A 15,016-nucleotide genomic window follows, 5' to 3' on the forward strand; every position below is an offset into this window, starting at 1 on the left:
ATACTTAAAGCTTTAAGTGCTTTATTAACACGGAACTAAAAATTTTGTATTGTTTTATTATCACAGGTTCTGTCTGAAAAGAGGTGGCATCATTTTAAACAGTGAAATCAAACTAATAAAATGTAATGACCAACCAGTGAGTAATACTGGATTCTGGAAAAACATAAACAACTTTCTTTAAAATCTAAATCTTATCTTAACACAGTTAATGTATTAACTTATTTTTGTGTGTATGCATGTATTTATTGATTTATTTAGTACTGTTAACATATCAGAGTTCTGAGTGAGTTTTTCTTGAGATAGGCAAAGGCCATTTATTGATTACATATAGGCTGTTAAATGTTTATTTAAAACTAAAACGCATTTTTAAAAAAACAACTTAGGCATTTATTGAGTCACTAAAATACTGTAGAGTACAGACCACATCAGCATGATTATAAGCATCCTCTGGTAAATTAACAACCAGATACTGATGTCTCTCACCATATGGACTTCAGGAGATGACTGGGGGATGATAAACTGTGACCTACTGGTTGGGTTCTCTCTGTTCTCATGTTTCTTACATGTTTGTCCCTGACAGCCAGGTCCTAATGTTTTTGAGCAACACACCATACTATGACGTTTTTACAATGATGGTTCTACTATGGAACCAGTTTGACATGTTCAGGTGTTCTTTGTGTGAAAACTCAGAGATTTCAGGGATCAGAAGGTGGTTTTCAACTTTCTTTGTTAACTTTCTGCTTCAACTTTAAACTAAATTTCCTTCACTAACCCAGCCCTCTGGACTTCCAGGAAGCTGTGTTCCTATTGGCTGTCCAGGTGGCTGTGTTCCTATTGGCTGTCCAGGTGGCTGCTTGGTGTTATCAGGAACACCTGAGCAGCTGCTTGGTGTTATCAGGAACACCTGAGCAGCTCAGTGTCTTCCTGCTTTATTTAGCTGCAGACAAACATTTCCTCTGCTTCTCTTCACCACTGAACTGGGTTTGGCTCCATTGCTTTAGTTTGTTGTTTAGGTGTTGGCTTGCAGCTTCCAGCAGTAAAATCGTCTTTAATGTGTTTCTTGGTGTGTTTTAGGGCTTTGTACTGGATAGTTGTCTTGGTAAATGTGGTTCTTTAGCCACAGTTAGCACATGGTGTTAATGTGTGCAGTGATTAGTGGATTTGGTGCAGCTGAGTTGTGTCTTTATCTTGGCTGTAGTGAGTCTTTAGAGGTTTTTGGTCAGACACATTCTGTATTCTTGTTTGTGAACCAGCATTGGTTGTCCAGAAGGTAAGAGTTCCTGTCCTGATTCTCTGTTCTCAGAGGTTCTCTGGTAGGCTGCAGGAGACTTTAGTGTTTGGGTTGTGCTAGTTTGGTTTTTGTATGGTTTCATTTGGATGACTATCTTGAGGCCCCTCCATGTGGTTTAGTGAGGTTTTCTGGAACAGTTCTACAAAGCAACCAGCAGCAGAAGAGACTTTGAGAGTTTTTAGGAAGTTCTGGAGACCAGACTTTAGAGCAGCAGAAACATTTGTCAGCAGTTTGAGCAGGAGAAGGTGAGCTTCAGAGTAGAAATGAGAAGGAAACCTTCTTGACCCGTGTGGTGAGGTCCTGTACCAAGAGTTTGAGCAGGTTGTGAAGAGTCTGTAGTTCTTTGGTCTGAAAGCACAAGAAGAGTCGACCCATTAAAGGAGAAAACAGGAGATATTGTTGGTTCTTCTGTCGCTCTGCAGTTTCCTTAGACTGAATATCAAGTTTATATTTTCAATGATTTCCCATGTGAGCCCAAGAAGACTTCAATAAACTCCCTCCATCCCCTGAACACAACACATTTTATTACCATGTTAAATTTTTTTTTTTTGTTTTTGAGTTTTAATCACAGTTTTAGCATAGTTTTTTTCTCTTTGCTTGTTTAGTTTTGTCATCTGTGTAAAAGGTGCTAAACAAATAAAGTTGAATTGATAAATTGAATAATTGACTAACTCATGATTGTGACAACAGAAGGATTTTCATTGTGATTTAAGGGTTTGTTTCATTTTTAAGGTTGGGGTTAAAATCTTGACAGAAAAAGAAGATTAAAGAAATAAACTACATCACAAAAAGCAATTAAAATCAAAGGAAAAAAATTAATACAATAAAACTTTTACAAAGTTTTATTATTAAAAAGATTTAAGAAATTTAAGATGTAATTTTCTAATTAAACATTTAATTTTTTAATTAAATGTTTTGTCTTTTTAAAGGTTTAATAATCTAATTAAATGTTTTGCATTTTTAAAAAATGTTCTTGTTTAAAAATGTTCTTGTTTAATTGTATTTTTTAAATGTTTAATGATGGAAAATATTTTATCTGTAATTTTTAATATTTGTATTTTAAAAATTTTGTTTAATTTCATAATGACATGTATTGTGTCTTGTTGAATTATCTAATTCAATATTTTTGTCCGTTTAATAGAGTTAAACCTTAATTACAATTAAATTATATATACATATACCACCTTTTAATGTTTAGTTTTCTTTTTAAATGCTTCATTGTATCTTCTGTTTAATTCCTATTTGAAGTTTTATTGTCTTTAAGATGTAATTTTCTATTAAAACATTAAATTTTTTAATTAAATGTTTTGTCTTCTTAAAGGTTTAATAATCTAATTAAGAAATTTAAGATGTAATTTTCTAATTAAACATTTAATTTTGTAATTAAATGTTTTGTCTTTTTAAAGGTCTAATGATCTAATTAAATGTTTTGCAGTTTTTAAAATGTTTAATAGTGTTCTTGTTTAATTGTATTTTTTTTAAATGTTTAATGATGGAAAGTATTTCATCTGTAATTTTTAATATTTGTATTTTAAAAATTTTGTTTAATTTCATAATGACATGTATTGTGTCTTGTTGAATTATCTAATTCAATATTTTTGTCCGTTTAATAGAGTTAAACCTTAATTACAATTAAATTATATATACATATACCACCTTTTAATGTTTAGTTTTCTTTTTAAATGCTTCATTGTATCTTCTGTTTAATTCCTATTTGAAGTTTTATTGTCTTTAAGATGTAATTTTCTATTAAAACATTAAATTTTTTAATTAAATGTTTTGTCTTCTTAAAGGTTTAATAATCTAATTAAGAAATTTAAGATGTAATTTTCTAATTAAACATTTAATTTTGTAATTAAATGTTTTGTCTTTTTAAAGGTCTAATGATCTAATTAAATGTTTTGCAGTTTTTAAAATGTTTAATAGTGTTCTTGTTTAATTGTATTTTTTTTAAATGTTTAATGATGGAAAGTATTTCATCTGTAATTTTTAATATTTGTATTTTAAAAATTTTGTTTAATTTCATAATGACATGTATTGTGTCTTGTTGAATTATCTAATTCAATATTTTTGTCCGTTTAATAGAGTTAAACCTTAATTACAATTAAATTATATATACATATACCACCTTTTAATGTTTAGTTTTCTTTTTAAATGCTTCATTGTATCTTCTGTTTAATTCCTATTTGAAGTTTTATTGTCTTTAAGATGTAATTTTCTATTAAAACATTAAATTTTTTAATTAAATGTTTTGTCTTCTTAAAGGTTTAATAATCTAATTAAGAAATTTAAGATGTAATTTTCTAATTAAACATTTAATTTTGTAATTAAATGTTTTGTCTTTTTAAAGGTCTAATGATCTAATTAAATGTTTTGCAGTTTTTAAAATGTTTAATAGTGTTCTTGTTTAATTGTATTTTTTTTAAATGTTTAATGATGGAAAGTATTTCATCTGTAATTTGTAATATTTGTATTTGAAAAATTTTGTTTAATTTCATACTGACATGTATTGTATCGTGTCGAATGATCTCATTCCATATTTTTGTCTGTTTAATAGAGTTAAACATTAAATTACATTAAATTATATTAAACAGACAAAATATGGAATGAGATCATTCGACACGATACAATACATGTCAGTATGAAATTAAACAAAATTTTTCAAATACAAATATTACAAATTACAGATGAAATACTTTCCATCATTAAACATTTAAAAAAAATACAATTAAACAAGAACACTATTAAACATTTTAAAAACTGCAAAACATTTAATTAGATCATTAGACATTTAAAAAGATAAAACATGGGTGCCCGTATAGCTCAACGGGTTAAGTGGGTGACTCATGTACAGCTGCTGGTCCCTGACGCAGCGTCCCGGGTTCGATTCCCGCTACCGGCCCTTTGCTGCATGTCTTCCCTCGACTCTTCTCCCCTGTCTCTCTCTCGCAGTGCCTATGAAAATAAAGCCAAAAAAAAATAACTTTAAAAAAGACAAAACATTTAATTAAAAAATTAAATGTTTAATTAGAAAATTACATCTTAAAGACAATAAAACTTCAAATAGGAATTAAACAGAAAATGCAATGAAGCACTTAAAAAGAAAATTAAACATTAAAAGGTGGTAAAACATTTAAAAAGAAAAACCTTAAAGATTTAATGGAAAAATTAAATATTGGGAAAGAAAAAAAAATTTCAAACAAGCCGATAAAACATTTGAAAAAACAATTAAACATTAAAAAGACAAAACATTTCGAAATCAAATCAGACATTAGAAAAGAATAAAAGGTGAGAAAAGAGCAAAACTAAACATTTAAGAAGAATCAAACTAAAGACAAAACATTTGAAAAGACACCAGTTAGACTTTAGAAGATCAAATTAAACAGAAGAAACAATAAAACGATCAAAAAGAGCAAAAACAGATAAAGGTCTTAAGTGTTTTCTAGTCTGAAATGCAAACATCAAGTTGTTTCTTCAAACATTTCCTAATTCTATGTTCTTGGTTTGATTGTGGACAGATTTACTAAGAACTCATTTCAGAAAACTGCTTTCCAGATAAAGTCTACTAGTAGTTGAAGGCATTGATCAAACTACTGTTACCTTCTGATCTCCATAAACTTTACTGTTCAGTGAAGAGAATCAAAGTTTGTTAAGGATTTCTAAAAAACCCACAGGTGAAGGTCTGAGAAGAACTCAGATGGATGGTCTAAATGTGAAATCAAGACTCATGGTCACAAGTTTTAAGGCTTCTGTTAACCAGAAAGTTCAAACTAACAGAGAAGTACTGAGAAACTTTTAAAACTTCAGTCCTCAGACTGTCTGAAGGTTCAAACTAACAGAGAACTACTGTGGGACTTAAAAAATTTCAGCCCTCAGACTGTGTGAAAGCTCAGGTCCTGAGGACTCGGGATGTGTGGAGGCTTTGGAAAGTCTTGGAACTGAGGGTTCAACCCTCCAGCACAAAGGCTGAAGTCCAACCTCCTGAGAAAAACGGTCGAGTCGAGACTCAAGTTAAAAAAAAAACCTCGAAAACAACAAAAAATAGATGATAAATGTACAAAAAAAAGAAGATTTGGTATCTGAGTGAGTAGCTCAGGGGATAAGAAGAGAGACTATTGACTGGAATGTTGCAGGGTCAAGACCACCACTGGCCTTTTTCTTTTTGTTTTTGTCAGGATTTTGATAAAAAAAACTTGAGAAGGGTCTGGTCTTGAACCAGCGACCTGCAACTCCACAGGCAAACAGCATACTTGTTTCCGTTTTCACGCAGTCTACATCAACAGAATGCACTGAAACTTTTCCCCCACTAGCTTAGCCTCGCTGTAGCACGCAGCTCAAAGGGGCGTGTCCTATCTACTCATTCATATCTATGAGAACAGATGGCTGCACATAAGGACCCCTGACGTTGATTAGCTGCGTAAATACCATTATATACAGTCTATGGTAAATACGTATGTGAATCGCATCATTGGCTGCAGCAGCCAGTCACCGGTCACTCACTGACTCACACTGAAAAATAGCACAGAATGAAGTGTTACGTGTTTATTTTATTTACAATTTAGGTTGGATTTTTTTTTTTTGTGCAGCACAGATTTTCTGTGCGCGGAGACCGTGTCAGCAGTGTGCAATTGCGCACGCACGCAGCTTAGAGGGAACACTGTTTCCTGGGTTTATTAGGTCAGAATGTCAACTTCAAATACTTTGATTTTCTGCATAACCAATGCCATTCTCATCAACTTCAGCTCTGCATAAAAATACACTAAATTAAAATGCTGAATATGGTAAACGTTCCAGTTAAACATTAGCATGATGTGTAATTGAGCAATTTGCTATGCAAGCATCAGCATAGCCTTAGAGATGATAATAGCTGTAAAATTGCAAAGTCACTGTATTTTATCTGTAAATATGTGTCATTTTCATAGTTTTATTGTGCTTTTTTTGCTTTGATGTTGTAGGAGCAAAACAAGCAACTTTCTTGGCTCTACAGTTTCTTTCTAGAGGACACATTCTAGCCCATCTAAAGCATTTGCTGCAGCAAACTAGCAAGCAATCATTATTTACTGTAATTAGAGGTAAATGCATAGGCATAATGGGGGGAAACAAGCATACACGGGAGGCCATGCATGACAAATAACCACATTAGCAATTTGATGCAAATTAAATCAATGGAGCCCAGTAAGACCGTGTGATTTACAACAGAAGGGGCTAAACAGCGAGGTGATCAAGAGGTGAACAGAGCCTATGATTTGCTGTGCAATACGTCTACATTACCCGCATCTGCGAAGATGAGGAGGCATTCAGCTCATTGAAAATATCTCGGTAATGTTATTGTTAAAGCAGTCACTGTACAACCACATCCCCGGCAGGGCCATGGCCTCTGCCATTGCAAACAGGCCATTAAAAATTCACTCTAGTGGATGATCAGAGAGGCTGAGAGAGACATGGAGAGAGATGTAACCTACATCACCTCCCTGCAGCAGCTGAGTGGTTTTACTGTAAGACTGATCCAACCAATCACCTCATTTCCTCTCCCATCTACCATAGCAGCCAAAGCCCGGATAGTTTATCCGTCTGAGAAAGTGATTTTAAGGTGCCAAGTACAACACAGGAAATGGCTCTGCAGACGTTCTTGTATCTGGTTATGGCGGGCCTGATTGCCGGCTGTGGGATGAGGCATCAGTGAGGTTGACCAGTGAGGGAGTGACGGAGCGCTGCTGAGGACTGTTTCAGTGTCATCCATGCAGAGCACAGCTGACCAGAGACGTAAATCGATTTGACACAGAGCAGTAGTTGTGGTACTTTTCTGTAAGAATAGGGTTTTGTTCAATCTTACAAAGCGGAAATTGCTGAACTGTTGAGGCTTTCAAAAAGTGTGGTACAAGGGAAAGGACAGGACAAGACAGAGCTGAGAAGGAAGGGACATACAATACTAACTTAGCTGGACGAGGTTGAAAAAGGACATTCTTGGAGTCTAAATGTAAAACAGCCCGACTAAGTGCACCCTGAGCAATGAGCTTTGTGGACAATGAGCTTTCCAAAAATCCAATATGCATATTGACTAAAAATATCTCGTCTGAGTAAAGCGGTGGAGGGAGCGACCAAGAATGAAGTCATATCCCTGAGGAGTTTTGGCTTTAGCATTCCCCTCCAAAGCAATCAGTTGGAATGGAAACTCTTTTTTTGGCCTCACTATCCACTGATAGATGGAGGGCAAGCTTGCCACAGGCAGGGAAATATCTAATATGTATGACAAAGAAAAGAGGCAGCAGTTTCTGCTTTTAGCTTAAACCTGAGTGCACCCATCATATTGATGTACACTGCAAACTGTTACAGGGATAGTTCAACATTTTAAGAAACACACTTATTTGCTCCCTTCTCTAAAGAAAATCAATACCATGTCCATGCTTTTATTGTATGAAGAGACCTGTAGCCTGGTGTGGGTTTACTTAGTTTAGAATAAAGGCTGTGAATATGGGACAAATAAATGAATAAAAACAGCCTGCTTTCCAGTCAGGGTCATGAGGAGGGCTGCAGTGTGGTTTGGGAAGGATGCTAACAAGTTACATTCATGGAAATACTTGCATAATGTCACCACCTATAGGAAATTTGACAAAAACACATTGACTGTGGAGACTAACTCCTGATTGGACAAGTTACTTCACTCGTGTACTTGGACTGCAGAGACAGGCAGCTTTTATTTGAGAGAGCATGAAATCTGTAGATGCTGGCACTAAGAAACAGTGGACAGAGAACTAATGAATTTTGAAAGTACCAAAAGCAGGAAATATGATGAAAATGGCTCTTGGATGGTGAGAATCTCCGACCACCAGCTTCCTTTTAGAGAAAAAAAAACTTCCCACTGGCTGATTCTTTTTTTTTTTTTTTTTTTTTTGTCTGACAAAAAACCGGCTTCCTTGTCTGGCCCACCTAGCTGACATTCTCCTCTGATTTAATGACCTGACTGCAGAAGTTCAGGATAAAAATGCATTCTGCACCTCTGACAAAACTGAGGTATTGATCAGAAACCTGCATTGTAGCTCAATCATCAGGATAATAACTTCGATATTTTCCCATTATTGAATGATTTTTGTTTAACAATGTGTTGAAAGTCAGACTCTGGGATGTTGCCAGGACTTATTTCTGTCCAATGCATTTGCAGTTTCATGAATGTTTCGCAATGTCTGCAGCAGAACAGTGGAATAGAAACTTTGCAGTGACAAAGTCGACAGGAATGTCAGTTGAACTGGAGGAGCCACTCAGTGATGCTGCAGCTGATCTGGGTCTAATGCAGAGGTTTGTTAAAATGCCACTCGCTGAATTTTGGATACTGGTGCAGAGAGAACATCGAGGAAAGGTGAAATTCTCCCATATGCATCATCCTGTGTCTGTGTGGTTGGTTTGTCAGCGATGTTGTAACTGAACAACAAGCACAGCATTTTCCAAAATGTCACTATTCCTTTAATTACCACTCTATGTAGGATCTAAATGTTACGCAGCTTTTTCTGGCACTGCCTGGATTCCAGTGACCTTTATTCATGCCTGGATGGAAGAGCCTATTTAGACCATATTTGGCCTCTAAATCTGTCCACAGAAACAGTTTGAAATGAAAATTTCAGGTCAGCAGCTCTTTAATCTATAAGGGTGACACACACAGCACCCATGCAAACTCATAAATACACACATACACGTGGTCTTAGCAATGGCAGGATGGAGGAATGTAATTACACCTTTGGGAAATTAGCTGATGACAGCAGTTCAGCTGCTCTTCAGCCTTACCTGAAGGGATCAACTTACAGAGGAGTCACCCAAATATCAATAAGGGTGATTTAGCTGTGCACTGCTCAAGGATAAAGAGCTTATGCATGAAACCTCTGGAAATACACTTGAGGTTGGCATGTAAAATGCTGTCGCTTCAAGCAAATCCCTGATTAAATCCCCCAAACACATTTAGTTGGCTGTATGAGGGGAAGCCTGGTGTTGGCTGTAAGGCACAGTGCCAAGTATGTAGGAGGACAGAAAGAAGAAGAGGGGGAAGGTAAAGAAAGGAAGAAAGAAAGAAAGAAAGAAAGAGAGGGGGAGGAATAGTATATGTCTGAAAACCAACATGCTGCAGATGAGCTTGTTTCATGTTTGTTAATGGCTTCCCTCTGGCATTTATGATCTTCTGTATGTTACAAGAGTGACATTACCACAGATGATGCCATCACTCAAAGTGAATCTGACACTGACATACTTAATGTTTAATGCTGTCATTATATTTGTAGAGTCTAATTGCTCAGGATTATCCTTCAGAATATTTGGCAGTGACACTGTTGCTGCTGGCTGCCCTTTAGGTGTTGAACAGGCTTCATTTTACATAAAAGTACTGGTGAGGAAGTGGGAAGAAATGAGTGTCCAGCTATCCAGCTTGGGCGTCGCACCTTGTTTCCACAACCAACAACACCAGGAAAGCTCACTAAATGAAACATCGCTTCAACATCTGTAATAGCGGATGTGGATTTACAGCTTCTGTGAAGAGAACAGGACAACATTGCCTCATTTGGGTCATTAGTTTTTATTACCTTTCCTGGAAATCTCTTCATTTGGCATTTTACTACCATTCTCAAATGTAATGGTTGTTTTCCAGAGATGCACATACACTTGTCAGCCCTTGGTCACACAAAAGAGAAAATGAAAAGCAGTAGTAACACGAACTTGCATGAGGTCACTGCTGCAAAATCCAGGCTTCTACCCAAATTAGTTGATTGCTTGAATGATGTTTTCATCACATAACATTTTCCTTCATCTGTCTGTGCACCGACTGGCACTCAGAATAAACGTATATGCTCTATTATTATACTTAGAAGAAATGTAAGTGAATGAAAGCAGAGCAAAGATGTGACCTCGAGCTGTTTACCCTGTAATCAGCTTACGCATCTCATTAACAGAGGCTGACTCATGTCATCTTGAATGTAAGCCTTGAAATAGGGTCACACAGCCCGGGAAATGAAAAGAGAAGAAACCAAGGTAACAGTGACACGGCATGAGAATCATCAACGCTTGTCTTCCAAAATGCAACATTTGGCTGTGTATATAAATATATGCAAATGTGATTGAATTTCAGCAGTCCATGCATGATTTATGAGACTTACGGGATAGCCTACAGACAAAAAAGACTTTGTTTCTTCAGAGAATTGCATGGTATTCTTTATTTTTCTTCTGCAGGTGCAGGCCTCCTAAGCCTGCATTAACCATCAGGGAAAAAGGGGAGGGGGGTGGGTTGCTTTCACAGGGACTTAGCTTAGACAGAAACTCAAATCTTCTTCAACCAAGAAACAGAAGCTGGTCTTCAATTTGTCTGGTCACTAGGGCACTAACATTTTTAGCAAGTTTGCACATGATAACCTCTTTGTGTTCCCCTACATTTTTCTTTGGCTCTGCAAATCACTGTGATAACATCAAACATAACCTTTTAAAAGAATGATAGCTCACTTTGTAGAGGTAATTAGCTCTTTGAAGTATTGACGGCTTAAGGTTTGGGAAGTAGGGCAGCTCTTTCATGTGCGATTAGATATTCTTTAGTCCCTCCTCACGTAGTGGAAAACGGAAAAGAGAAAAGTAGACTGGTTAGGAAAAAATGATCAAGCTTGAAATATCACAGGCACTTGGGCTGTGGTTGTCCAGGACCCTTCCCACACGCTTCTGAGTCAAAATAAGTTACAAAGTGTTCATAGATTGAGAATACTGAAGTTCTGCTGGAGGATGGGAAGTCTCAGAGGCAGAGACAACTGGGACTGAAGGCAAGCAGGAGGGAAAGAAGAACAGAGAAAGCAGAGGAAAATGTATACCGGATGTCAGCGCTGTCAGATGCAGTCAAACTGCTCACAACAATCAGACCGATGTGTAGCTTTGGCTCAGATGCACGAAGCTGCGCTTACTGGCTTACCTCAGCACTGCACCAGAGAGAGACTGTCACTGGATATTACCATGTGGACCACTGAACTGATTCTCCACATCACAGAGGACAGCAACAGCTTTACAGCCCTACTTACTCCCACTCTGCTGCCCTGGGGACACACATGTTCCCATACTTCCTGAACCTGAAATGCGCGTGTGTGTGTGTGTGTTTGCAGTTCTGATGTTGGAAATATTCGCATTAAATATGAATAACCTTAATAATAAATGGAAGCTCTCAGAGATTGCATCCTGGGTACAAAAAATGTGATCCACTGTTTAGACACAAAGCTTTCAACATTCTCTCTGTTCATGTGGTTTGGCGATTTTCAATCATTTTGAGCAACTTAATACCACATAATGCTTTTTTTTCTGGTGATTGCTCACTTTGCTTTGACTGCTTTTCTTGTCCTTTCTGTTTGCCTTGTGGAAATATAATACAAGATTTTATCTATTTCTACAGTATAACAAACAAATGTTGCAGACTTACATGTTGAATGTAGCCTATGAATACAGTTTCATGCTACAATATATTAGAGATGGTGCGTGTGTGGCATTAATCCTCAGTTAAACATATTTTTCATATGCAGAGCAGCAGCTTAAGTTAAAGTTTCCTCCATTTGTTCGTCTATGGACAAGTGCGCCAAGGAATGGCTGGGACTGGATCTGGTTTTCAGGCTGATCGAGCCGTACAGTTTGGCTGAGCGCTTGGAATATGCGATGACTTTTCTCCTGTACATCTCTCCCTTCCACATGGAGATCATCAGCAACGTGGAGAGCACCACGCCGCCCAGCGTGAGCAGGCAGAGTCCCGCTATGACGCACCGGTCCAGGTGGGCTCCTATCCGGGCGCTCTCCATCTCCAGCCTTTCCATCTCCCTCGCAGACACGCTGTCACGATCCACCACCACATCCCGAGGCACGGCGTAGGAGATGATCACCAAGGAGATCCCGGTCACCAGGAACGTGACTGCACTGATAAACCCGTAGTCTATAGAATTCCCAGAGCCGTCCCCGAAGGAGAGGTCATCCTCGGACATGAAGGAAAACTCCGGTAATGTCTCGGAGCAAGCCTCGCCGTTACGCACGGGTCTGTGAGTACTTTTGCAACTGGTCTCTGGGCTGGCCAGTCGCAGGTTAACATTTTCATCAATGTAGGTGAAAGATGTCTCTAATTCCTCGTCACAACAAACTCTGACTTTCTCCTCAGTGAGGTGGCCGAGTTTAACCTCCGCGCCCGCCTTGCGCGGCGCTGTCCTTGGTGCTGAAAGACACCGGCCATGGCAGCTGCGGACCGGATTACAGCCGCCCTCTCCCTGGAGCGCCCCTCCTGTTGCTCCACCCGATTTGCGGGCATGCAGCGCGGTGGAAACCCGGTCAAGGACGTCGGGAATATCGGGCTCTTTGCCTCCGTCATCTGCGGGATGCAACTCTGGAGAAGCCATTTGTGTCTCACCCCCTGCTGGTTCACACTAAGCCGTCCTCCCACGATGTTTTCACTCCACAGCATCCCTAATAAGAAGACAGACACCAGCTCCAAATTAAATGGTGCATCTTAATTATATGACCCCCGTTGCAAAGCGTGAAACCCACCTTTTATGCAAATCCGTAAAAAAAACAAAAACAAAAAAAACTTGTGTGTAAATTTGCACAGTGCGCAAAATGCACATACAGGAGGACACATAGACAGCAATACTGAAATGAGAACCACTTTAAAGTTGATTAGATGTATTTAAATAAATCCGAGGGGCCGTCTTGAAAGGCGCTTATATAGATCTGTGATTAGCCAAATGCTTTGTATCCAATTAAGAACACAATTCACGTAGAAACCGAGATTAAGCGTTGCCCTATTCTAAAACTGAACAGTGCGTTATAAATCGATCTATTTGTAAAACTGGGCTAAAACTAATTCTCACATAGCAAATATATTTATAAATAGAGGTAGCCATAGTAGGTCCTATCCGGAGAAAAGGATCTTCTGCCTTAAATATAAGAAATACTGCCTTAATATGTGTAGTCCTGCACACTTTATCTGAATTCAGCAGAAGATGTGAGACGCTCCTCTGCATAAGGGTGGACCAGCCAAGCACAATCCGGTTTGATTTTTCCTAATCCCCAACCAAAAAAAAGAAGAAAAAAAAAGGAGAAACCCTCCTTAGACTCCTCAAATAAACAGAAATCAACTCACCGCGCTACTTCAGCATCCCTTCCGACTTGTCTTCTTCCGGCTGCTCAGACCACACAGCGGGGACAGACAAAAATCCATATCGGTGATATATGCTGTGGATGGATTCAGTCTGTGCTCGGTGCTGTGGCGGCTCTGCGCTGAGGGGAGCTCTCCTTTAGTCCCTCCCACACACAGCCTCAGAGGCTGCCGTGGCGCTGAAAGGAGTGCCGCTATCTGGGAGCACTGAGATCACTGCGAAGTCAGTCAACACAGACGGGATGGGGGCTTTGAAGGGCTGCGGGGAACCTTATACACACACACACACACACACACACACACACACACACACACACACACACACACACACACACACACACACACACACACACACACACACACACACACACACATATATATATATATATATATATATATATATATATATATATATATACATATATATATTTACTGTCAATGCCACTCCTGCAGGAAGCACTTGAGCACAATCCGATGCCACTGAAATGTCAGTTAAGACCCATAAAGCTTCAGTGGAAGCTATAGACCAGGTTAGTGGGCCATACAAGAGGTAAAACACCATTAAGAAATGAAGACATACACTACAAAACATACATTACCACTTCAAAAGTTTGGGGTTACTAAATGTCTTTATTTTTGAAAGAAAATCAGCTTTTTCAATAAAGATAACATTAAATAAACCAGAAATCCAGTCTAACAGGGGTTATGGGCCTGGGTTCGATTCCAGCTCATGGACCGTTGCTGCAGGTCTTCCCCACATTCTTCTCCCTACCTTCCTGTCTGCCTTTCTACGCTAATCTGAAAAATAAAGCCAACAAGAGGCCAAAAATATCTTTTAAAAGACAGTCTAGTCATTGTTAATGTGGTAAATGACTATTCTAGCTGGAAACGTCTGATTTTTAATGGACTATCTACATTGGGATTCAAAGGAACATTTCCAGCAACCATCACTCCTGTGTTCTAATGCTACATTGTGTTAGCTAATGGTGTTGAAAGGCTAATTGATGATTAGAAAACCCTAGTGCAATTATGTTAGCACATGAATAAAAGTGTGAGTTTTCACTGAAAACGTGAAATCGCCTGGGTGACCCCAAACTTTTGAACTGTAGCAACATCTATATATAAGAATATAAGAGGCTCAGGTGCTATAAAGAGTCTTGATGCTGCTATAAAGTCAATACTGAATACCACAGACAGCTGGAATTCATGCCATTAGAGATAAATAATCATAATGCACAGTAAAGCAATATCAGTTCACTATTAAACAGCCAAGTCCCCATAAATACTCTCTTAGGTTATATTGCATTCTAGAGCAAATAAAGTAGACATATAGCATGAGAGTGATTCCAGATCATCTGCACAATTGAAGATCATACACATGCAGGCAGTAATCTGTACTGTATGTTGTCAGTTAATGTCCTCATCATATCCAGCAGTATTATGCAAACACCATTGTTAAACCTCATGTATCATGCACCATCTGTTCTCCTGTTCTCTCTCTGAAGATTACTGGTTACTATGTCAAAGCCATCCTAATCCATGTTTAATCTAGAGCTCTAAGAGGTCATCTGATCTGCAGCCCTGCATGA

At 38.0% G+C, this 15,016-nt stretch overlaps 1 protein-coding gene and 1 long non-coding RNA gene across 2 annotated transcripts; both read right to left on the reverse strand.

Annotated features, from left to right (window-relative positions):
- Window positions 1-363: 363 nt before the first annotated feature.
- On the reverse strand, window positions 364-1,901 carry LOC129349635 (uncharacterized). Its single transcript, XR_008602706.1, has 2 exons — window positions 905-1,901; window positions 364-873 (listed from the first exon to the last, which is right to left on the reverse strand). It is a non-coding gene; the product is annotated as an uncharacterized LOC129349635 (long non-coding RNA).
- A 7,924-nt stretch (window positions 1,902-9,825) lies between these two features.
- On the reverse strand, window positions 9,826-13,618 carry LOC111564903 (transmembrane protein 74). The gene is made up of 2 exons (XM_035945729.2): window positions 13,413-13,618; window positions 9,826-12,736 (listed from the first exon to the last, which is right to left on the reverse strand). The coding sequence occupies exon 2, from the start codon at window positions 12,667-12,669 to the stop codon at window positions 11,824-11,826; it is 846 nt and encodes a 281-aa protein (XP_035801622.1). The 5' UTR covers window positions 12,670-12,736; window positions 13,413-13,618; the 3' UTR covers window positions 9,826-11,823.
- Between the last annotated feature and the right edge of the window lie 1,398 nt (window positions 13,619-15,016).

Source organism: Amphiprion ocellaris, chromosome 9 (genome assembly GCF_022539595.1).
Source record: "Amphiprion ocellaris isolate individual 3 ecotype Okinawa chromosome 9, ASM2253959v1, whole genome shotgun sequence".
In the NCBI taxonomy this organism is placed as follows: Eukaryota; Metazoa; Chordata; class Actinopteri; family Pomacentridae; genus Amphiprion; species Amphiprion ocellaris.